This window comes from Pseudorca crassidens, chromosome Y, assembly GCF_039906515.1.
Source record: "Pseudorca crassidens isolate mPseCra1 chromosome Y, mPseCra1.hap1, whole genome shotgun sequence".
NCBI lineage: Eukaryota > Metazoa > Chordata > Mammalia > Artiodactyla > Delphinidae > Pseudorca > Pseudorca crassidens.
In genome coordinates, this window is record NC_090318.1 from 6481195 (window position 1) to 6506858 (window position 25664).

The window sequence follows — 25664 nt, forward strand, 5'->3', positions numbered from 1 at the left end:
ACTGACATATCTTCATAGTTACTCTTCTGGGGACTATTCCCCCTTTCCCTAATCTGCAGCCAGGAAATAAGTAGTGAGCGATTTATTAAACTGGTAACTATTTTCCAGAGAGTCGGCCGGTGATGATAAGGAGCAGGGGATGGTCAGCGGATGTAGGAAGGTCTGCCCATACCACAAACACCGAAGGTAAACCCGACGTCAGCTCCTACGATGTCTACATGCGATGTGAGTACAGAATTTGTCCTGACGGGAAGTTGGGAGGAAGGGGCTTCCTGTGCCCTTCGTTCTTCCCAATGAGACCAGAACAGAGGACACTTCCCACAAGAAGTGAGTGTAATGGGGGAGGGAATTTAAGGAGGAAGTGAAAAGCGCACTAGTTGCTGAAGGAAGACGAGAGTTGAAGTTGACCCGAGGCACGCTCGGAGGATGGATGGACAGTTCAGACGTTTACCTGCGGCTGAGACGGTGGATTTACAGTCACACCGCTCCCTACAGGTGTGTGATCTTCCTGGCAGTACCCAACACTGAGCTGACATCCAAGCAGGCAGCTACTAGAGCCTGGCAGATTTAGAGTTAGAATTTTATAGCTAGAGAGTAGCCAAAGGGCAAGAAAATGAAACTACTGGGGGGAAAAAAAAAAGATTAAAATGATGCATCACGGGTCCTAGACAGGACTCAGCAGGAAGTTACAGGAAGGGTCAATGTAACAGTACTTTCAAACTTGCCTGGTTCAAGAATCACCTGGGAAATGTGTTAAACACAAAGGTTCTCAGGGACTGACTCGGCAGACCTAGACGCGACCCTGGAACCTGTAGCTTAACAGATGCCCCGAACGTTCCTTACAATGTGGCACATGTAGTAAACACTAGGCCAATAGGCTATCTCAACTTTGAGGGATTCCGGAATGAAGGTCTTGTGCTGAACGAGACAGAGCGCTTGTGCAAAGGAAATGAAAGCACTAAAATGGTAGGTGCTTGTGCTCAGCATGGAAAAGTGGAGTTTAAAAAGCGTAAGACAGAAGCGTTCTGGTGGGTGAGAGCGCCAAGGTGTGCCAATGGTTGGAACTGTGGGAGAATTCTGTTCTACAAAATAAGAGTAATTGTCTGTGGGAAATACTGCCATGGACCACCCAGATGGCCCCACATCCCAACCACGTGACTGAAGTGAACACGTTCCTGGCTCCTGAGAGTGTTGAGAGCTGGCAGCTCACGGCTAAACGCCCTCTCTCCCCGCCCAGAAGTGGCACTTGGTTGAAGAGAGCCGACCCGAGGCCACGTTCCTTCAGGGAGAAGCCCGAATCCAATGCCTGGTTGATGCTGGGGAACAAAGGCCCAACCTCGTCCCATTCAGGGTAACTTTCAAGGCACCCTAAGCTCCAGGGCGTGCGACGGGACCCGCGGTGGCTGCAGTTGCTCCGGCCCGCAGCCCGCCTCCACCTCCCGCTCCAGGCTCCGTCCACTTCCCCTGCAGGGCTGATCCTAAGAACACCACCCAGGAAGGTTCTGAGCTCAGATCTCAAAACCCCAGAATATGCTGCACGCATAACACCACCCCAGGAAAGCATGCATCTTGCCGTAGACATCGAGTGTGAGGGAATGCGCTTTCTCCAATGGAAGGGCTTCTGGGAGAAGCTAAGTCTCGACAAAGGCAAGCAGATATGAGGCGTATTTCTCGAAAACGATGAGGGGGGTGAAGAAAGGAACCCCATGGTGGGAAGGTGTTAAGAGCAGCACGGAAGTGTAGTCCCTCCAGTGCAGCAGAGGAAAGTGGGTTTATAGGAAAAGGCTGGTAGGGGGGTCAGCATTACAGCCCAAGGACACATCTGTTCATTTCAAGTCCCAACAAGATGCTCCTCGATCCACCAGGCTAGCTTAGGAGCCACCACAATTCCACTGCAGGTTAATACATCTTTCCTGAAACTAAGAGAATTGTGGTCTCTTGAGCACGTTCACCGAAGAACATACTGTTTTTCCAATACGTTTCCACTTGTTATAGGCAGCTGTGTTAATCTGCCCTTTTGAAAGCAACTTTCGTGTGAGGCTGTGTACCAAACAACTGAAAGGAACAGTGGAAATATTGTTTAAAAGACACATCAAAGTTCCTGTGAAGAGTTCAAACCATTATCAAAGGAGGAAAAAATGCAAGAGCAATGTGGAACAGCAATTTAGAAACGTAACTTTACGCAACTCTTCATTACATCTCTTACTATCATTCTCTGGAAAGACAGGGATGAGGTACATATTTACAACTCACTAAAGTATACTTAGGCAACGTTAAATGACTAGGAATATTTAGGAGTCTTCTTAGGCCTTTTCTTTCCTTAATTGTTGTTGCTCTTGTTGCTGTTGTGTTTTTATCGTGGGATGTTTTAGACGTGAACAAAACAGAAAATTAGGAGAAATATTAACAGAATCTAAAGGGATGTAGTCAGCTATTAAAACAATGACTTCACAAGATCTCTGAGCTACAGAGGGATTCAATCTTGTCCTACCTGGGAAGGGTAGTATACAAAAGCCGCTCTTATTCATAAGCAATTGAAAACCAATTTATTATAGCAAAACTTATTGAGGGCTCTCCACCGTTCATCACATGAGCCACGTGGGATCCCAGAGCTCTCTGAGACCTCCTTCAACATTACTGACAGTCACGTTCTGTGCAAAGCATTTGCATCAGTGGGCATTTCTGTCAATCCCTCTCTGTGAAAGTATAAGATCTATTCGACTAGGACCAAGCCTGCTGTCTACGTACAACCAGGACGAGGAAAGGGACCCAAAACATGACTGCAAATAGGCACTCAAAATGTTTGTAAACTGTAGAATTCTGACTCAGACGCTACCCTATAATTACAAAACAGAGAAGACCTTTGAGGGTCATTTAATCCATCTTCTTGCTGAAAACAAGACACATGTAAGTCGTTAATGACATGCCACTGTCTTACAATACCAGGAACTTTCCAAAGGAAGGAGGTTACAGTGTCGCAGTAACACGTTACCCTGTCTCATCGACTCTTCCGTCCCTGAATTCCTATCTAAACCTCTCAAAACCATTACAGAGCAAAGGGGTAAGAAGTATTAACTTTTAGACCTTCTGCCTGCCAATATTTTATCCTCTAATTAACTTAACACCACTAATAACTCCAAAACATTTACAACACCTACAAAGAAAGGCCCAAACCACATGAGAAAGACGCAACACAGGGTCCATTCAGTCTGAGTCCTGAGAGGGAAGGCCACAGAGATGTTTCTCAACCCCACGAAACTCAACGGCGGGACCAAGACAATGATGCAGACAGCCCGCATCTTGGAAGTGAACGTGAAATGGGGAACTTTTTGAGAAATGCCCACCAGTGTCTGAGGAGAAGGGAAAGTGCAGAATGGGTGGGGAGGGAGGATGTAAGTGTCCAGTGATGGCACTAAACCTCGGAATGACCATGCCTAGGACTGTCTCGCCACTTGGGTCACTCATTATCACAGATTTGAGTAACACATGAAAGCCATCAGCAATACTGGCAACGCCAGGATCTGAGGAAAATTCTAGATCATGAGAATTGGGAGAGTTAAGGGAGATTCAAGACCGATGCCCTCTCTTTAGAGACGCAGATAGTGGAGTCCAGGAAGTCTAAAAATATGTAACACATTGTTGATTCAAATCAAACTATTTTAATACAACGCATACCTCATGTGGAGTCAGAAGACCCTACTGAGCATCCCAGGTCACTTCTCCATCGTAAACTGTGAGCTCTCGGAAAAATTAATTTCTTCTTTACTAAAATGCGAAGAAGAGTGTTTTTAGAAAGATCGTCACAGAGACGTTTATGAAGACCCCTGGGATCATTTAAAGTCAAGACGACTGTCTAGCTGGCAAGATGCAAATCCATTGACAGGAGCGCTTTTCGCACGAGGAGCGACTCTTAATAACTTAGAAGAAGTTCACAGAGGGTTCTGGAGTCCTGCCTGGCTCACGGGATTGATTAACCGTGGAGAAGTCAGAATTCTAAGAGCGTTCAATAAGTTTTGATTTAATGATAAAGAAAACGACTTTCAACTGTTTAGGAATAAGGTCAGTCGTGAACTTCTATATCATTTGGTTGCTTGGAATCTTCGCAAACGCACGAGGTCCACGCAAAGCATAGATCAGACCAGCACTTCAATGCAGAGCTGCACTAAATTAAAGTCATAACTCATAACCCCATTTGGGGGAACATTAAAAATCTAATAACAACAAATACTATTTCTTTGGGGGTCCTGGACCCAATTCCAACATGTGTGTTGCAGGGGGGAGGGTGGTTTCTCCCACTGAGCAATTCTTGCACATCAACAGGGTGATTCAATTCGGACACTATCTACCCTGACACAGCGCCAGATGCCACGGGATAAGGGCTCAGTCCCACTAGACTGCCCCCCGCCTTCAGATGCCAACAGCAAGCCCAGGCTATCACCTGAGCTTCTGACCAACAAACTACAGACTGGCGGTTCCAACAATCCCTCCTTGGCTTTAAACGCCAGTTGCAAGTCCAAGTTGTTACCTGTACTTGGGACCAACTGGCTATAAATAGTGGTTCCCATGACCCCTTCTTGGGTTTAATCTGCTAGAGTGGCCCACAGAATCCACAGGAACATTTTACTGCCTAGATGACTCGTTTATTATAAAAGGATATAACTCAGGAACAGCCGGATGGAAATGAAGCACAGGGCACGGCATGGGGAAGGGGCACGGAGCTTCCGCGCTCTCTCCAACCTCAACCCCCTCCCAGCACCTCCACGTGGGCACCGACCCCAAACCTCTCTGAACCCCATCCTTTTGAGTTCTTACAGAAGGCTTATTATTATTACATAGGTGTGATTAAATCCTGGGCCACTGGTGACTGATCCAACCTCCAGCCCACCTCCCCTCCCAGGATGTCTGAAGGGGGCGGCAACCAACCCCCTTCTTTAGATTACCCAGGAGCTTTTCAAAAGTCACCCCGTTCTCGTTAACGTAACAAAAGATACCTTCATCGCTCTTATTACAGGAAATTGCAAGGATTTTAAGAGTTGTGAGTCAGGAACCAATGGGTGAAGACCAAATACATAATATGAGAAATACTCTGGTCACCTGAACAACCAAATACATCTTCTTATAAATCACAGTATCACGCTATTCCTAACAGCATTTAAAACTCAAAATGAAACCCAGTGACAAGAAGCTTCCTAGTGCTGCTGTAATAAACTACCACAAACTAGACGGTTTAAACAACAGAAACACATTCTCTCACCCTCTGGAGGCTGGAGGTCTGAGATCAAAGTGTCAGCAGAGCCAAACCCTCTCCGAAGGCCCTAGGGGAGAATCTGGTCCATGCCCTTCTCTGAACTCTTAGCCGTTCCTTGCTTTATGGTCAAACTGAGTCCCCCTAAAACCGAGTTCCCCTGCCAGGTATAAAATTAACCTCTCTATCCAAGACTTTATTCCCTTTCTTGTCCTGTCCCTGTTCCCATCAGGGCCGAGGAGTAGCAAAGAAAAGGGGGGACTGAAACTGAGCAGGACCCTGCAGGGTCCCCCCTGGCACAAAAGCCCCTCCGTGTACCCTGTTTCTTGTTTACAGAAAAAGGCTTTAGTCTTCTAGGCCTTCCCTAGGTTCTAAAGAGCAGACTTAAGTAGTTACTAATTAGGGAAGTGAGGGAATGCAGAAACATAGGAAAAGCAGTTAAGCAAAAAAAGTAATGATAGCTTAAACAATAGTTCAGCATAAAACAGAGTCCGAGTTGCTCCCCAAGGAACATACATAACCATCTGACACACATCTTTGAGCTGTTCTTCAGAAACTAAGGCTCCCACCCGGGTGGAAGATAGTGATTACATACAGAGCACAAGACCCAGTCTGGTTGGAACCACCACCAACCAATCAGAAGAAAGTCATGTACCCTGCAACCCTCACCCCAAATGATGCCTTTAAACCGCCCCCCCCTCCGAAAGCCACCAGGGAGCGCGGGTCCTTTAAGCATTAGCTGCCCGTTCTCCTTGCAAATCCAATCGTCACACAGTTTTCTACCTGTGTCCTCACATCTATGCGTGTCTGTGTCCAAATTTGCCCTTTTTATAAGGACACCAGTCATATCGAATTAGGGGCTAATCCTACTCAAGTATGACCTCATCTTAACCAATTCTATCTCCAACAACTCTATTTCCACGTAAGCTCATTTTCTGAGGTACTGGGGGGTGAGGACATCAGCATATGGATTTGGGGGGTGGGGGACACAGTTCATCCCATAACAGTGACTAAAACTAAATCAAAGCCATGGAAGGAATGCTATGTTGTTTCAACCAAACCCCAACCTCCACCCCAACTGAGAATCTGCCTTAATATTTTCATGCAGTTTTTCCACTTACTTCAAAAAATCACTGTCAGGGTTTATTCCCTCACTTTGACCTCCCTGCCACCTCCCGGCATCGGTCAGAGCGCAGTGTCTCTGTACGTCCCATCTTCTCTCCATCTCGCCGCCAACGATGACCGGTCCCTCGTGTTTTACATAAAGTACTTAAGGCATACGCTTGCATCATAAGGAGACAACTGTTAACCATAGAGTAGACTCTTTAGGATCAAGCCGTCCAGTCTGGGGTGAAAACAGCCCTCTTAAAGAAGCAACCACACAGTCACAAGGAGATGATGTGGGCATGCCCCGCATCTGCCCTCCCCCAAGGGGAACCAGTCCGTTCTATGGTGCTCTTTCTACCCTGTCCAGACCCCCCAACGTCATGTTCTCGAATTCATTTCATAACAAACCTTGCCTGCGAATGATTTTTGCTCTCTGAGGTCTTTGCTAAGGCGTCTTCCCCCTATACCTAGATCTCCTGAACACATATGGTCAGAGGAAGCAGTGATGGGTTTCTTCCCCCATCAACAGATTGGAGCCGTGACCCATGTTTCAAAAGAGATGACGGCCAGCGGAGACTCCAACCCTCTCCCTAGACAAGTGACTGTTTTGAAACTGTGCCCTCAGTGACATTCCTGCTGAGGAAGCCACCACCGACTCCTACTTAATCAGCTAAATCTTAATAAATGTTATGTAACTTGGAACGAAGCAGGAAGGTTGGTCAGAAGAGGAATGTTGCGGTCAGGGGGCAGAGAACGTAAAGTTTCCATGCTAGAACGTGGCACAACTTACCAAGCAGAGAAGGACCCTAGAGAGAAGCCCCAGAGCATAAATAACCCTACATCAGTGGTTCTCAAAGTGGGGTCCCGGGACCAACAGTGTCCGCCTCAGCTGGAAGCTTGTCAGACATGCACATCTCGAGTCTGACCCGAGACCCACAGAATCAAAAGCTCTGAGGGTGGGGTGCAGTGAGCTGTGTTTTAACAAGGCTACCCACTGATTCTGAGGCTTGCTGAAGCTAGAGAACCTGGCTGCAGAGGGAGGAGGACTGTTGGTCGTACTTTGCTACACAGGACTTCATGGAATCCCACTCCAAGTGTTGCTTCCTTCTCTCTCTCCACGTTACCACGTAGAGTCCTGAGTACTTCATCCAGCTCTTCAGGTATCTCATAGCATTCTGGGTACTGAGACATACTATCCTCTTTATCAAATAATAAATTGATCTGTGGATGTCTGTGTGTGCGTGTGTGTGTGCGCGCGCGCCTGAGTTTCCACCAACTCCAAGTCCGTTTCTGCTTCTGAGCCTGAGGGCCGACACTACCTCGGGGAGCACGAATCACCCAGGGCAATGATCCCCAGCAGGTCCAGGCCACGCTGGCCTCCACTGTGTCTCAGCCTCACCTCAGTCTCTGGGTATCTTCATAAAATAAACAACCCGAGGAAGATGCTATGCACTGACTGGGACGACGGTGAGGAGGAAAATCACAGCAGTCTTTAAAGACACTCTCAAGTCCCCTATTATTTTTCAAAATAGATGCTTGGCAGCTGTGAAACTTGACAGGGGTGATCCTGCTTCATAATAAGCAGTTCCCGAGAGACTCATTACGGCCTGGTTTCTGGTGTGTTGACCAGCAGAGGCTAAGGATTAATTTTAAATTATCGAGCTAATTACTCAGAAGCATTAATAGTAACCAGAGACAATGTGTTGCCAGATAACATGAACTGGATACATGAACTGGATTCTATTGCTATTATCACTACAACCATTTAAAAAATGTTACTTGAAAAAACACACAATGCCCCATAAATGAAAACTATTTGCATTCCTACACAAGAGCTTAGTAACGCGTTTTGGAACACACTCGACAAATCCTAGAAGGACTTATTTTAATACTAAAGCAAAGTCTACCACCTTGATACACACATATTGGCTGCAAGGCTCAGGATGTAGTTTAGTTGACTTTCATTTGTAGTGGAGAAAACATAAGCAGGAAAAAAGAATTACTAGAGATACATGGTTTTCCCATTCTAATCGCCTTTACTAAGTCAGATTTTTGTCACATGGTTTTCTTGTGATATATGCTTCTTCACTGCGCTAATTTATGCTATTCACTAGACAGTACAGAATAATTAATCAAACTAATACAGAACACCTCATAGTACATTATCCCCTGACTTATATGATATTCTAGCCCATTCATCATGATTCTGGGTTATTTTAATATGAACTTCAAAAAAAATAGCATGTTTTAATGAGAGATCACTTGAGAAAACATGATGAATTAAATGGGATACAAGAGAAAGCTCGATAACCCCAAGGAAAGACCTCGCTTTGCAAAAATAAAAACAGTCAATTTCAAGAAAAATATGTTATCTGCAGAATTATAAGCACCCAGCATCTGGGAAGCCAGCTATGTTTTCCTAATAGAATAGATGACCTAGAATTCAACGGCCTTTTCTACTTACACAATACCTATCCTGGATTTCAAATTTCAATTTAAAAATCTACTTAAGCTATTCCCATGCATCATACGGGAAGAGAAAATCTTTAAGTGACAAGAGCATATAAGAGATCTGAATTTCATTCACTACCTAGAACTAAGAACTTTCGAAGAAACTTCAAAGAGTTTTTTAAATTAAAAACTTAAATTTTAAAACATTTATTTTAAAAAAGTTTTAATTTTTTAGAGCAGTTTAGGTTCATAGCAAAACTAAAAGGCACAGAGATTCCCATCCACCCCCTGTTCCCCCATACACATAGCCTCCCCCATTATCAACATCCCAATCAGTGGCACATTTGTTACAATTGATGAAGCTACACTGAAACATCATTATCACCCAGAATCTATAGTTTACATTAGAGTTCACCCTTGGCTGTATAGTCTATGGGTCTGGACAAATGCATAATGACATATCCATAACTATAGTATCATACCTTGTGCCATCCCTCATTCTGGCCTCTGTATGAAGTAGCCTCAGGCAGAGGCCTCAGGGCCAGTCTAGCAGGACATTAGAGTGGAGAACAGCCACCCAGGGATGCAGGGTTCCCAGTCATGTGCTGTGAAGATGTCTTTCTTTCTGACCCTCTGCTGCCCTGTGGGCAGTGTGTTCCCCTGCACCTGTCTCAGGCCCCTCAGCAGGTGATGGGCTCTCTGAAGCTGGTGGTCTCACCCCCAGTCATGTCCCCCTGGGTCCTCCCCACTCCATCCTCTGGCTGCCTGGCTCAGTGGGCGTGAGCTGATCGCCCTCACTGGCCTCCTGCAGATAAGCCAGGGGAAACCAAGACCCAGGTCCCCGGAGGGCTCCCATGCCCCCTGCTGGCCCCCCAGACCCTGCCTCTGACCACCCAGGTGCCAGTGGTGGCCAGAGCTGTTCTCACTGGGTGGACCCATCTCTCCCACGGGCCCCAGACCACCAAGGTCCATAGCCCCCCTTGGGGCAGAGTGGGCCCCCTACTTCCCCAGGCAGGTTCTGTTGACAAGAAAACAATGTTGGTTCCCCAACAACAACAAAAAATCCTGAAAAAATCCTCTGTGCCCCACCTATTCATTCCTACCCAGCCCCCAGCCCCAACCCCTGGCAACCACTGATCTTTTCACTGTCTCCATAGTTTTGCTTTTCAGAATGACATACGGTTGGAATCATACAGTGTGCAGCCTCTTCAGATGGGCCTCTTTCACATAGTGGTATGCATTTCAGGTTCCTCCGTGTCTTTTCACGGCTTGATAGCTCATTTCTGTTCAGTGCTGAGCAGTATTCCATAATCCGGACGTACCTCTGTTTATTCATCCATTCACTTACTGAGTGACATCTTGGTTGCTTCCAAGTTCTGGCCATTATGGATAAAGCTGCTCTACACATCTAAGTGCGAGTTTCATCGTCTACATAAGTTTTCGTCTCATCTGAAGAAACACCATGGGGTAGGGGTACGTTTCGTTTTGTAAGAAACTGCTCACCTCCCGAAGTGAGTGTCCCATTCTGCGCTCCCAGCAGCAAGGAAGGAGAGTTCCCGTGGCTGCCCATCCCCGGCATCATCTGGTGCTGTCAGTGTCGTGGATTACGGCCATTCTAATGGGTATGTGGTGCTATCTTGTTGTTTTAATTTGCATTTCCCTGATGACATGTGATGTGGGGCATCTTTTCATATGCTATTTGCCATCTATATATTTTCTTTGGTGTGGTGTCAGTTGAGGTCTTTGGCCCACTTTAAAATCAGGTTGTTGAAATTCCCTTTTACTGCTCTTAGACCAGCCTGTGAAGGATCGAGGGGTGCACGCTACTCAATTTTCTGTCCCAACATCTTCAGCACAGCACTCACTCTGTGCCTCGCTCACCTGAACCACAGCAGCCAATACTTCTGTAGAGCTAAGTACACGTGAGCTTCTGCTCCGCGTGAACTGTGTGGCGTATCATAGCACGATCCAGGGAAGCCGTGTTACCATCGCCACCACTTTCTAGGCGAGGCACTTGAGGTAAAGAGCACGTTAAGCGGTCTGCAAGAACGCTCAGAGACACAAGTTTCTTAAAAGGAAAAGACAGTTTACTTGCAAAGAAGTTCCGAGGGAATCAGACTTTCGGACCAGCTCACCAAATTTTAAAAACATAACAGGTATTTAAAGGAAAAGATGCAATGTGACCAACTTTACACATTAGACTGGGCATGGCTGGAAAACCCCGATTTTCTTAGAGGCTATCACATCCCCAGATGCCATGACATGTCTTCAGAATCATCACTGCTAAAGACAGAGATACTGTTGTTTTCATTCAGGAGAATGTTTGCTATAGAATGGAAGACAAGCATTTTTTCCGAAATAAGTGCCTTATTCTTTCCTAGATTCTCAAACGGAGACATAAACGAGCACCTTTCCAAACTCCCATGTTATAAGTGAAAAAGAACACTGTTACTGCAATCAATGTATTGACTCATGTATCTGAGTTTATTCTTTCAAAGAGGGTAACTGAATCTGTAATAAGAGAGTCATACGTACACGTATACATTTAGATATGGATACACATATCTGAATACAGATATTGAACTAGAGACACATCAACCAAGACAGATGTCAAGTAAAAAGAGAGAGAACTAGACCAGTGGCTTTCAACAAGGGTGATTTTGTCCTACGGCACATACTGTAATGTCTGGAGATATTTTTTGTGTCATGACTGGGGGTAGGAGGGATGCTACTGGTACCTAGTGGGTAAAGACCAGGGATGCTGCTAAACATCCCACAATGCACAGCACAGACCCCAGAACAAAGGATAATCTGGCCCCAAAGGTCAGTGGTGCCAAGGCTGAGAAACCATGAACTAGACACTCTTGAATCATACACATACAGACATATATACAGAAGAAAACATTTTGGCCCTAACTTCATACGGCTGTTCAAAAAAGAAGAAACTTCCTCCTTTTTTGTCAAAATTGTGGAGTAATAAATGCGACTAGAGTATGCCAATCTTGCCCAATAAAAAACAGGTTTAAAGTATTATACAAGTCCATGGCCCCTGTATAACAGAAACATCAAAATACAAATGGATGTCTGTTCTCATGGAGTCTCACCTCTAAATAGGTTTTTCTCTGGTGATACTTAACAAGTGAATATATCCTGTCCAGAAGCGTTTTTTTTATTTCTTTGCAGCTGTGAGGACATTATCTCATAATTCCGGATACAAAAATGTGGAAACAACAAAAGATGTTCCGTACTTTCTTTCAGATTCTGGCCCAATGGGAAAATAACTTCCCAGATGTAGGCCATTTCTGGAATGAGCAGCAAATGGGTTTGGCTGTGCTGCTTTCAAAATGGTACAGCCAAGTGTCAAAATAAAGGAAGGAGAGGGAGAGAGGAGGGGGTGACAGAAAGGGAGAGAAAGTGCATTTCTAGTCAAAGATGCGCCAGGGATATTTGCCAAACCTCTACCGAGGGCCTACCTATGTCTAAAAGAGGAAGAAAGGAACTGGGGTACATATTTTAGGTTTTAAAGGCAAAGTTCTAGTTCTGAATGGCTGTAACAGCCCAAAACGTGAACGAGCAAATGAGAAGCCAAGAAAGTCTTCAACCAATGACTCTCTTTAATCGTGGACAGCATCTTGGGTGATTTCTCTGCACTTCCTTGCCACAGAAGAATGCAAAGGAATCGCAGTTACCAAAATGTTTTAACGGCGGCCGGTCTCCTACTTTCTGCTCACCGTTCCTGAAAGTAGTAACTTCTGCATAAGCTTGGCATCCTTATCGCTAACACGCTTCCACTCCAGACAGCAAGCTCCAAGGTATGCTGTGTTGCAGCTCGTAACTTTACCTATATTTGAATCATCCATATGGCACAACTGCTGGGCAAGAATGGGCCACCCTGATGCCTCGGGGGTCTTCTGATCCTTGTTTCACACGAGGTTTCTCCTCCATGGTGAGCCAAACCCTCTTTGTGGGGGAATGGCCATCAAGGGAAGGACAGACATCAGTAAGCAGGGGCAAAAATAACTAGCCTGCCATGATGGACAGGCATGGAAATCTGAGTATCTCAACAGAATTGTTTGTACAGAGATTGCTCAGGGAGCAGTGTCATATTTTCAAATGCTTTGATGATGATGGTGATGGTGGTGATGCTGATAATGATGATAATCATGATGATGATGATGATGGTGATAGTGGTGATGATGATGATGGTGATGGTGATGATGATAATGGTGATGGTGATGATGGTGATGATGGTGATGATGATGATGATGGTGGTGGTGGTGGTGGTGATGATGGTGATGACAATGATGGTGGTGATAGTGGTGATGATGATGGTGATGATGATAATGGTGATGGTGGTGGTGATGGTGATGGTGGTGGTGATGGTGGTGGTGATGATGGTGATGATGACGGTGAAGATAATGGTGATGGTGGGGATGATGGTGGTGGTGGTGATGGTGATGATGGTGGTGATGATGTTAATGGTGATGATGATGATAATGGTGATGATGATGGTGATGGTGGTGGTGATGATGGTTATGATAATGATGGTGATGGTGGTGGTGGTGATGACGATGGTGATGGTGGTGGTGATGATGATGGTGATGGTAGTGATGGTAATAATGATGATAATGGTGATGATGGTGGTGGTGGTGGTGATGATTCCCTCATGATTGGAAATGGTCTTGGTATTTGCATTCTGAACGGGTCTGCTCATCCGTTGGAAAGCAAACTAATGATCCTGAGATGCCAGGATCCTTGCCATATTTGGGTTGCTATAACAGCACTTGGAAACCTGTCCAGCGGCTCGGGTGACATAGCACTACAAGACATGCATCCTCTTCAAAATCTCTCTCACTATTGCAAGCCTTTGTCAATTTTGTTTCCAGTCCACAAAGTATAACAAACAGTATAAATTTCAAAAGAGTGCTACTCATTCCAGTAGTGTAGGCATTTAAAGACAGGAATAGAGGCATTTATTTAAGTCTAGAAAGTGCTGTCTCTCTCAATTACGCATTATCAGAGAATTAAACAAGAGTTGATCAACGTACATCAGATGAACCATTTATATGAACTCAATTGAGACACAGTGAGTAACAGGTAAAATCACCTTTAACCTGAAAGCGTTATATTTGTTTTCATTTAGAATTTCTCAACTGTTTCAGTCTTTCTTTCAGAGAAGCTGTCAGTAATCTCCCAAGAATGTGATCCACCTGGTTTGTCCTCAGACAAGACCATCATTTGCATTGGAGGGAGACAGGAAGAACAAAGACACTGTGATGCGTTTCACACATAAGAATTATTAATGCGTTAGAATATTAAAGTGGGTTTAAAAAGGTGTAAACTACAAACAGAATGTGGAGAAAAGAGCTCTAAGTCGCTTAAGTGAATGAATTCCCATCATTTTTCTTGTCCCCAGCACCCGCAGGATTAACGACATTTTCGTAAGGTGATGGATTACTGTGCAAAATTAATGTTTCTTGTTTCATTAAAAGGACGCTCTGTTTTGTGTTTTCACTTACAGACTTATAAAATTGTCACTTCTTTGGATATAACCAGAAATTAGCTATGAAATTTAAAAAGTCATCCATGATAATTAGATACTGAATTGAGGGGAAACATCCATTTTTGTTCTCTGAAGGTTATTTGAGATCCTATGCACGCCAGTAAGAACCCGCACTTCCCTAAAATGAAGATGCGGTCACCAGACATTACTCGACTGTTTTCAGTGGTGACGGCATATCTGCCTTATCTTTCAAAGTAGGAAGGTAATATGAAATACAAAATTATATATTTTGAGGTCACTCTAACAGAATGTTATTTTCTCAAGTTGGCAGGGTATTAATCACTTGGAGACCGAAAAGCTTATTAAATGACGAACGTTATAATTTAAAACAAAAGGATAAATAGTATGTGAATTAAGAGCTTTTCTTCCCTCTTGAAGAGCCATTGTTTCTCAGATTCCCCTGAGGATAGATTTTTGCACTCTGGGGGATTAAAGAACCCCAATTCATCACCATTTTCTTCTCATGTGCAGCCTTGAGAATTTTCTAAATTCTTTTCTCAGAATTCCTTATTGTCCAACTTTTATATCTTACAGAGATGATGGAAAGAATGATAAAATGTAAACACACACACACACACACACACTCTCCCAAAACCAAAACAAAAGCAAGCAAACTTATAAGACACACTGAGTTCTTAAAAGTAGCAGTCACATACCTACAAGCCATGAACACCACTTGCAAATATTCCAAATGTGTCCCTCCACTGTACAAAGCAGCAATGGTAGCCAAGAATGCAGGTCAAGGGTGAAGCCCTGAGACCTCTGTCATTCCCAGACAACAAACTCACCCTCCATGGCATCAAGGAGCTCAGCTGTTCGTGAAACATTCCCGCAAGGATCACAATACTACTCTGCTATGTTGCTAGACGAGTGGGATTTTGGGTGGACCTAAACAAAATCTACTTATAAGGGAAAAAAAATCTTCATCTAAGAAATTATGATAATGTGTTAAACAATTCTCTATAAAGATTTAAAAGATGATTCATGATTATAACACTCTCTTCACTTTAACAACTCTTTGCAACTATTTGTGTAAATGTCTGCCTCTCTCTCTCTCTGAAAATAATTCTTTTGTAGGCAGGAAGCACGTGTCACTTATGCTGGGTCCCCAGCATCTAAGCTACCTGAAAATCAACTGTGTGTGACAGATCCCTATTGGTTGGAGGAAGGACTGGGATAGACAGATGCACAGTGGATGTCGTTGATGGACTGGTATTTTTAATGGTTTTTTTCTATCACACCAGCAACCTTTCAATCGTCCACAACTGTGCCACTTCGTGGTGCAGTGGTACCTCCAAGAGGCAAGGAGAGACTGAGAAATGGAGGTCCGTTTCCCCCCAAAACTCCATGATTGTCGATGATATTACAGCTGATATTTTCACCCTGTCTTCTCTCACTGTCAACATGCTGAGAAGCAGATCATTTAGTATAAATATTTGGGAACATGACAATTAGGGCTTGAGTTTCTGCTATGAAGACTTGGTTATCTCACTTCCCAATAGCTCACAACCTTCAGTTGTCTTATCTGTAAACATAAAATAACACTCCTGACCTCAAAGAGTTGCTGTGAAGGTCAAATAGGTATTTTATGTGAAACTACTCTCTCAGCACCAAGACAGAAAAAAATGTGATGAATGCTCAATACCTTCTAACCTGTGGCTCAGTGATTCAGGAGAGTTTCTTACTTAGGATCCAGCCCGACCACTCGGAACTGCGGTCCTTCCGTAAGCCAAAGCATGACGGCAGGGAGATGGGAGAGGCAGCCCCCTTCTCTCCTTTTTATGCTCATCGGGGGCTCTTTCTTAGGGGTGCTGGTGAGGATCTCCACAGAGATCAACTCAGTAACGTGAGGGCAGCTGGTAGCGTGGCCTGATGTCCAACCAGATCAGCAAGAAGCAGGAAGACACCTCTAAGTGGGATGACCTGCTCTCAACCCGTCCTGCAGAACAGAGCACTCGAGCTTTGTCCCAGCTCTTACCAACAAGTTCCCATGGCCTGGCTGCTGGCTGGGCGGGCTGACGCTGCATCCCGTCCATTAGGGGCCACCGAGAGCCCCCAAGAGACAGACCAAACTCCTGCAAGACTCTGCATTTACTCACGTTGGCTGCTCTACGGTTGGAAGAGCCCAGCTTTCGAGGCTCAGCTCAAGTGTCCTCTCCCCTAGAGCACGTCCCCTACAGCAACAGGCCTGAGATCTCACACAGGTAACTCCCCGAGCCCTCCCCGTGGACGGCAGTGGTCTGTTTACAGGGCTTAGCCCCTCCCAGACTACAAACCCCTCAGGAGTAGGGATTCTGCCAGCTCATCTCTGAAACTGCAGCAATCCATCGATGTTAGCTGAAATAAGCAGAAGCGATTAAAGGGACGGTTTTTGCGGGTTTGTTTTTTAAGGGAGAAACAGACCCAGCATCTACCGTCTGAGATTTACACTAAAATGAGCCATAAACACTGCTTCCATAAATCTTTCCTTACTTATCGGCTATCAGGGGTAACCACTTTTATCCAACCTTCTCCATCACCATCAGGGAAAATGCCTCCGCTCGCTATCTTGAAACCATGTGCATAATCTTTTAAAGATATGGAGGGGACTCTAGGTCCTGGGGGACGTGGCAGCCTGGTCACTTGCTGAGTAAACGCAAAGGTGGTTAATATCTGAACTAACTGGTCCTCTCTGCCTTCCTCTTAGACCTGCCAGGGGTACTGAGGTTAATGACGTCCCCTCACCCCACCTACTGTCCACCTACCAGACAACTGTTGCAAGCTGGCTTTAACAGCACCGTCCTCCCTTGAGATCTGTGGGGGATTGGTTCCAGGACCCCTGTGGACACCAAATCCGCGGATGCTCAAGTCCGTTATGTAATACGGACAGCTGGTCCGTATTATAATAAGCGTATAGCCGGTCCTCTGTATCCACGGGTTCCTCACTGGCAGATTCAACCAACTGCGGATAGGCAGAACCAGAGCACACGGAGCGCCGACTATATACATTTTTTCACAGAGGCAATGAAGGTGCATGAGGTGCTTATGTCTTAGGATCAAGATTTGAGACTCTTTACTGAAATCATCAGGAGAGATAAACTAAATTCAAATAACAGAAAACGTACCGACTCAACGTGCTTCCTCGTCTAGAAGGATTCTTTTTTTAATTTGTATAAACTCTTTTTTTTTTTTAAAGGGAATGGTGGATTACAAAACAGAAACAGACTCACAGACTTAGAAAACAAACTTATGGTTACCAAAGGGGAAAGGAGGGGGAGGGATAAATTAGGAGTTGGGGATTAACATGTACACACTACCATACAGTATATGAAATACATCATCACCAAGGACCTGCTGTGTAGCACAGGGAACTCTACTCAATGTTCTGTAATAACCTATATGGAAAAAGAATCAGAAAAAGAATGGATATATGTATAACTGATTCACTTTGCTGTACGCCTGAAACTACACAACACTGTATATCAACTATACTCCAGTGTAAAATAAAAATTAAAACAATAAATAATAAGAAGCCCAGCAAAGGGGGTAGTGGGGAAAGTCTGAGCTGAGAGTTGTGAACGCTGGGTTATACCTTTACTTCTACTATCTATCATGTGTATGTGCTTGAATGAATCATTCCTATAAGCATCGAGCTATATAATCTGCAAAACAAAAGGGCTGAATTCGATGACATATCTGAAGGTAGGTGTCTGAGGTTGGGCTTCCTGGAAGCTGAGGCTGAAAGGGGGCTTTCTGTGAATGTGATGTATCAGGGGGGAAGCTCTCAGTGGAAGGGGAGGGAAGGATGCAGGAAGACCTGAGTAGGGATGTGGTCTCGGCTAGAGACCTGATAAGCCTGGCCCTGTGCAATGCTTTGGAGCATAAATTGTACCAGAGTTGATCCCAGCAGAGGGATGGCCTCCTGTATCCCCCAGCGGTGAGCCAATGGCCATGACCTGCCCTCATCAGGGAAGGAGGGTACACTGCCCTGCTGGCAAGATGGTGCCCAGGGGCTAAAGGTTAGTCTCTCAGGGGGAGCAGCTGTAAGCTATTAGCTGCCGAGCCAGGAGCCAGGGGCTGGCGGGGTGAGCGACAGAAAGTCACCAGCAGCGTCTCCCGAGAAGGAATAGGTGTCTATGACCCATTTCCAATATTCAGAGACTCCGAAACAAATTACACGTTCTCCTAAGATAGGTGGTACAAAAATAACTAAAATGTCAAGAATGTCAGCTTTATCAGTCTACTGTGGTAATGTGGGCGACCTCACGCTGATCTCAAGTTTGAAGGAGTTATGGATATCTTTGATTAATGTGAAGAGGAAAAACTAGGTCATACTTAATAAAGGCCATATGTTGATAGACAACATACTTTCAAAATATGGAGTGCAGGGTGAGTGGAAATGTTGAAAGGTGGCTGGCTTCAGCACTCGAAAGGACTTGGAGCTCAGACACTGCACCAACAGTATGAGTTATGGGGTAATTTGACAAAGCATTCCAACAGGGCGTTTGCTATTTTCACCAGTACTGTTGCGCATATAAAAAATGCCTCTCAATAATACAGATACGCTTCACTGTTTATTGTCCCAAGCCCAACTCTCAAAACCGTGGAAGAGTCAGATTTCCGGAAGGCAATAGCAACTCACACGTAGGAACTTCTCCATTTCTGCGCGAATACAATCAATGCCCACTGACACTTTGATACGTTTCTTTACGTAGCCTGCAAGTTTTATGCCCATTTGCCGTAACATACCCAGGTAGGATATACAGTGAAATCTGATGAATCTGTTTCATAAAAACATTAAAAAATTATAAGTTAGGAGGATATTAGGGTGGGAATGCTTAAACCAACAACATTAACTTTTAAATGTAGGTCTCTAAACATACATGCATGTATGTATTTTATTAATGTAATATATTGAAATATATATAAATATATACTATACTCAATACATAAACATATAGATATATAAATATATTTCTCCGCTAATAGTACAGTGCACAAAGAAATAAGTCGGCATTTTCTAACGTGTTTTCTCCATGTTCTGTAATAGTCACAATAAGATACACTTGTGAATCACGGTTCAAGGAGAAATGCTGTATTAAAAACATGAAAATTTGCCATGAATAACCTAATGTTTCGTTTGGGTCAAATTCAGAAATTCTTAGAAACACAGCCAGAGATCCAGTGACCCAGACCAGGAAATACAAAGGTCAAACTTGAGGATGGCCTCTCTTCCCAGAGACTTTCTAGCGTATAACTTCAACCTCACGGCAGGCCAAACGGACACACCACAGCTGAGTATATCCACCAAAGAATCGCTCCTCCAAAAATCTGCGAGCCTGGGGCAGAGTCCTGGCTGCTGAAGGTTTCTGATGCGCTAATTGTTTGTTTACCTTCTCTGAGAGGAGAGGCTAGTCCTCTAAGCAGAAGGAGCTAATCGCCAGCTTAGTTCTCTCTTTTGCCAAAACAAACAGCTTCCAATTACTGCTAGAAAAAAGCCTCTGATCTCTAATCAGCTACCTAAACGAGTCTATCAGCAGTAGTTTGGAGAGTGAATAATGTCCCATTAAGCTGGAATCTCTTAACGCTAATAAAATTCTAGAGCCCTAGGACCAAGGCTGCCAGCAACCTGCTACTTATCTTCCAACAAGATTCCACCCACTTTTCCCCTCCGGTCCCAAAATCTGGCAAAGAAATAGACGCACTCTTCCTATTTTATTACACATGGGCTACTCTTTTTCCTCAAGCCCAATTCTACTGAGCCTCCTTTGAGAAGACTCAGGCAGAGAAAGAGCAGGTTGCAGGTCTGCTAATATTTAGTGGAAGGACTCTATCTGCAAGGCTCTGAGACTCAGATCCATCACTGCCATGATGAGCAGAACCTAGCGAGACAGGCAGGGTCTCCGCCCTGAATGTCCCAACAAGCACAGAAGAGGAGGCCACTCTCAACTTAAATGAGAGTCACCCAAAAAGAGACAGCTAATTTCAGGCACATTTTCACTGTTTTCCCTCTTCTTTAATCTTCTAGGGAGGTTGAGAAAACAAGTGCACGGCAGGTTATTCCCAAGTGAGCACGTCAGCATTGTACCCTTGAACACGATGGACAGACTATGAAGAACCACCAGGACAAGTGGGCTTAACCTACCCTCTTCCAAGGGTTAAAAAACCCAAACCGGGGCCAGCTTCAGGGACAAATGACCAGTGCACGTGGCCCTCGCTCAGAAGGGGCCCTGCACCTGAGGGTTAATGTGCCGAGATCGCCATGTTGAAATCCTCAAAGATCTTATCTTCGAGTTTCCGTTTCGTGTGTGCAGTCTGAGGGGATATGGGAGCATGTTCTAGAGCCTCCGGCATGCATGATGCCACCTCTCCCCACCCCTCTCCTCCCCAGGGAAGATTCTCGGCGGCCCACTCCCTGGCCCACTGGCACCCCAACCCTCCCAGCCTCCCCCACCTCACCCCCAAATCACTGTCACCCTCTCTCCTCTGCAGGGGCCTGAGAGTGGGCACGAGGAGGGTCAGGGTGGCGCGTGTATGCGTTGATGTGTCCCAGAATTTAGTGGTGGCTGTCCCCGGCCCAGGCTGGGACCATCATACTGTGTTCGGTGGATGGCCAGCCACAGCCCAAGACTCCACGGGAACAAGCCTATTGCCCGTCCCTAATGCAGGTAGCTAATTGCATCTGGCAAGCAGATCTAAGCACACCTGGGGGCTGACCATCTACTATGGGTTGAGCGTCGGAGGGGGAGAGCCCTGGTTCAGCTTCCTGAGGATGCGGCTAGAACAAAGTGCAGCGCGCTGGTCCAGCAGCTAGTAGAACAGGGCACTGGGCAAGGGCCGTGCCTGAGCAAGCGTATGCGCTCGCCAGACCCCGGGTGCCCGTGACGGTCTACACATGTCCTGCGAGATCCCCTTGTGGGGCACCCATTGGGCACAACCTACACAGGGCACTTTGGGGGTCCTCATGTCCTCCTTCCCACCTTCCTGAGTCTGGTCCCCACTTTTTCCTCCAGGGATGAACCAGGACGTCAAAACTGTGTACTGCTGGTGATTTTCCACATACAAGTGAAATGCTCTGATGTTTGCGTGTAACACTGACAGTGCACAAGAGAAAGATGAACAGTGAGCTCCACGCGAATGACTTCATGTTTAAATTATGCTTTACCGAGAACAGCACTGGATAGCAAATTCCAAAAGAGAAGGGTCACAGAAGAAAGAACAAGTTTTATATTTTAGTTCCATCGACAACACTTCTCGCTCTCTGAATAATGGACGACATGTTTCCATTTGGCGCTGCGGCCTAAGAAATAGGCAGCCAGTTCTGAAGTTAAACCACTAACCAATAAAATCCTAAAAATAAGAACAAATCCCAAACCTGTAGCTGTCCTTGCTGGGAACCCAGGTCCCCCATCTATTAGCGTCTCAGCATCTCCGGTCCTCATCAGCTCTTAGGAGGACACCAACGGTACCTTCTTTGTATGACGGTTGTGGGGATGAAATGAGACAGACTTGTAAGACCCCCAGAACGGTGACCCCTTTATTACCATCGCTTTCATTATTCCCAACAGGTTTTATGATCTCCACCTGGCTGGGCAGGTGTCCTACTGGACACACGAGAGGCTGTAAGTTCAGGAAGGTGATCCTCCCCAAGCTACGTATCTGTCAAGTGGCTAAGCCTGACGCAGAGCGCCATCTGCCCGGCTCCAGAGCCCGCCTCCCTGCTCCTTACCCCACAGCTCTGACCTCAGCTGCATTCACTGAGGAAAGGCCCTTCCCAGCCGCCTCCGTTGCCAGGCTTTCAGCCACGTGCACGCATGATACGTGTGAACTTGAAATGGCAACGTGCCAAATGCCCTGCGCACGGCATCGTGGAGCCGGGTACTGACAACCTGTGAGGTGCTACCTGTTACTGCTTTTCACAAATGAGAGGCAGCCCTCAGTGGTGAAATCAATGATTCAGTTCAGAATCCATCTCCCTTGCAGTATGAAATCCTAAGCTCCTTCAGGTCGGGGACCGTGGGCAGATCGTTCAGGATACAGACACTCCTGTATCCCCATCACCACACCCACTTCCAAGCATCAGTATTGAGTTCCCCGTGCCATCAGGCAAGGTTGACAGCCACACGACTGACAAGTGAAGCCGATCTAGCCCCACCCACGTGGAGGCACGCGTGCGCTCCATCCACCTCCAGCCTCGAGCTGCAAGGCTGGGAGGCACTGGCGAGTGTGCAGAACCGGGGCGGAGACGTTTGGACCCCAGCCTTCTCTGCAGGCCTGCTACCCCAGGTCACTGGCCCTGGCAGCTCCTTTAAAGGAGGCCGGGAACTGTGCAGGAGAAGTTGGGAACCCGCACCTGCTCCAGAAACAGCCTTCTGCTCCGGTTTACTTGCACAGGTGGGTGGGGTGACCCTGATAGAAGGGGCTCTTCCGAACCCTTCCGCCAGCCCAGCTTCTCCCGCCCATTAATAAATCCCACGTGCAGCGTAATGAGTTGCCCCCAGGCTGATCCCTCCGCATCCTTCCAATTATTTAAAAAGGGGGAGGGGCAGGGAAGCTTGCAGCTTTCTAAGGAGTGTGTGCTTCTGTCTTCTCAAATCTTAAGAACGCTTAATCCCTGCAATTTAGATAAATCAGATAGGCATTACCAGGTTAGGGTTAAACCTCCAAGAATGGCTTTGCAATTGATTGCAAAAACAGCAGTTATTAAGTCCTGAGTAATTTGCGGCTTATTTCACCCAGCTAATTAAAATGTAATCAGGATTGTCTGGCAATGTGTATTCTGTCAGCAGTTTTTCTTCCGAAGAGAAATCATGCCAAGAGACCACAAGAAAAGCCTTTCACGGGAATTGGCTCGATCTAAACTGCTTCTTTAGCCGCTGAAACTGTAAAACAAATAAATTACAGCAACTGACAATTCAATTTAAAAAAAGAAAGAAGAAAGAAAGGAAGAAAAGAAGAAAAAGAAAAGATACTCTTTCTCCCTGGGAACAGGCTGCCGGTTCGTTTTGTTTTCTGTTGTCGTTTACACAAGAGTGTGGCGTCTCCTCGGGAGAGTGGCTGCGAGCGCAGGGCCGGCGGTTTGGAAACCAGGGGGCTGGGGAGGGGCCCTCTCCAGGATGTCCGCGTAATTTCAGCGCACGAGACCACACTCCCTTTTCCCTTTCCCTGAAGACCCACGAGGACAGCAGAGCGCGCCGAGTTCTCTGACACCCACCGGATGTCGCTTCTTTGAGAACACAGAGAAACACGCACTCAGGCGCATGCAAACTTCGCCAGCTGGTTCACTCTCTGAAGATCCCAACTTTTAGTTCTCCTTGTGCCACTCGGCGCGAGGTTTCATGAGTTCTCACGCCAGAATGAACATCGCTTCAGACTTCGGAGATTCGTCCCCAACTCCACGGTCATTACGATGGCCTCCTGTCGCAGCTCAGTTCCCAGGGCCTCTGGGAAGGCCCATGTATCCCGCCCGAGTGGAAGAGACGCCCAGTTTATTTCTCAAGGGCAGAGGGCTCGGCTTAGAACCCCACCCAGGAGCCCCGGTCTCCTTCTGGCCTCTGCAGTTTTCCCTGCGGCGAGAAGCTGGGACTTTGGAGCAGGTGAGCAACTAAGGATAGAGACGAAAAGGCGAGGGCGAGAACCAGGGCAGACAAGAGGAATTCGGTTATCTGCGTGAATGGTTTCAGAGTGCGCGCACTCGGGTCAGCTGGGGAAGGCAGCTGTGGGGCGCGCCTCGGTCGGGGCCTGGAGCGGTTCCCGTGCGCCCACCCTCGGCCAGTGTCCCTGAGCAAGTCCCGCGGGGGTCCTCCCCTCTGTGGCGCCCTCCATCACCCCCCCCCCGCCCGAGGATCCCGGCCATCCACAGCACCAAGCGTGCCGTTCTCTGAACCTTCTACACACCCAACACCCACACTCCCACAAGCTCTCCTACCCTCAAGCCGACAGAACCTACGAGGACTGGGGGAGATACTGACCCCCGGGAGCCCGCTCAGAGCATCCAAACACGGCGCCTCCAAGTCCCGTATCCCCTGCATCCCTTCCCTTACTCTCCACGCCATTCGTTGGCGAGACCTGGAAGTTCTGGGGCTCCGAACTGGGGCGCGCACAGCTACCATCACCACCGCCTCCCCGGGCCCCAACACAAACGCGCTGGAACGCACGACTTGGCCCAAGTGCCCCGCCCGGGGCTCGAAGGGTGGGCCGCGAGCTCTCGGCCCGCCGAGGGCGAAAGCAAAGCTCGAAAGAGACAAAAGTGTCCTCCCGCGGGCACCTGCGGGGCCGGGGCTCGTCGCGCGGGTCCCCGGGCGCAGCGGTGCGCGCCTCCCGGCCTCGCTCGCTGTGCCCGCCGCGCCGAGGGCCCGGAGCGCCCCGCAGTTTGCGGGACTCGCCACCAGCCCGCAGTCCCGCGCGGAAGTCCCGGGCAACTAACAAACCCACACTCCCACCCTTGGAAGCCACACAACTGCTCTCCCTTCCCAGAGAAACCGCCTTTCGTTTCCCCCTCGGAAGAAGGGAAGTTAGGTAAAGATGCCGCAGGCTTCTTTTTCCTTTCGGGAGCAGGGACGGTGCTGGAAAAGAGGGTTCGCGCACCCAGACTGTAAAATCCACGCGGAGGGAAAGACGGATCTGCCGGCTGAGCTGGGCGAGAAGTTTGGGCGGCGAGGCTGGGAGGCGCGCGCCCCGTGCGCACCCGCCGCGGCCCGCAGCGCCGGGGAGGACCCGGGCGGGCGGCGGTTCATACCTGGAAGTGCTGGAAGAAGGCGGAGATGCGCGTGATCTGCAGGCTGAGGCACCTGGAGGCGCAGCGGGCGCGCTGGACGCTCCCGGCCGACAGCGACTCGTCCAGCCGCCGGGCGGCCGTCGCGCCGGAACCGGCCGCCAGGCATCCCCCGGAGGCCGCCAGCCAGAGGCAGAGGGTCAGGGGCGCCCCGGGCACCATGGCTGCGGGTTGGGGGCGCGGGCGCCGGGCGCTGGCCGAGGCTCCCAGCTCCGCGCCGGGGCCGCACTGCCGGGAACCTCGCGGCCGCCGCAACTCCGCTGGAAAGTTCAATCATTCAACTCCGGCCCCGCGCCCTCCCTGCCAAGGCCCTCCCCGCTCTGCCTCCAGGGGTGGGGTGAGGGTGACAGGCGGCCGCGCCATTGGCTGGAAGGGAAGTGAGTGACGGGGGGCGGGCGGAGGGCCGTGGGCAGGTCTGAGGGGCAGCGAGCCGGGAGCTCTAGCGCAGGGGGATGCCGGCCGAGCGCCGCCGTGCGCCCCTCTCCAGGTGGTCCGCTCCCACGCAGGTTCCCCCACGGTCCGCTTGCGCTCCTTCCAGCCCCCCT

At 47.6% G+C, this 25664-nt stretch overlaps 1 protein-coding gene and 1 pseudogene across 1 annotated transcript in view; one reads left to right on the forward strand and one right to left on the reverse strand.

Annotated features, from left to right (window-relative positions):
- Positions 1-25374, reverse strand: part of LOC137217831 (anosmin-1) — a 190442-nt gene extending 165068 nt beyond the window's left edge. The window contains exon 1 of the mRNA XM_067724790.1: positions 25084-25374. Within this exon, the coding sequence (XP_067580891.1) occupies positions 25084-25281 (198 nt within the window). The 5' untranslated portion in view covers positions 25282-25374. The remainder of the gene's footprint in view (positions 1-25083) is intronic.
- Positions 427-9777, forward strand: LOC137217878 (histone deacetylase complex subunit SAP25 pseudogene; annotated as a pseudogene).
- Positions 25375-25664: the final 290 nt, after the last annotated feature.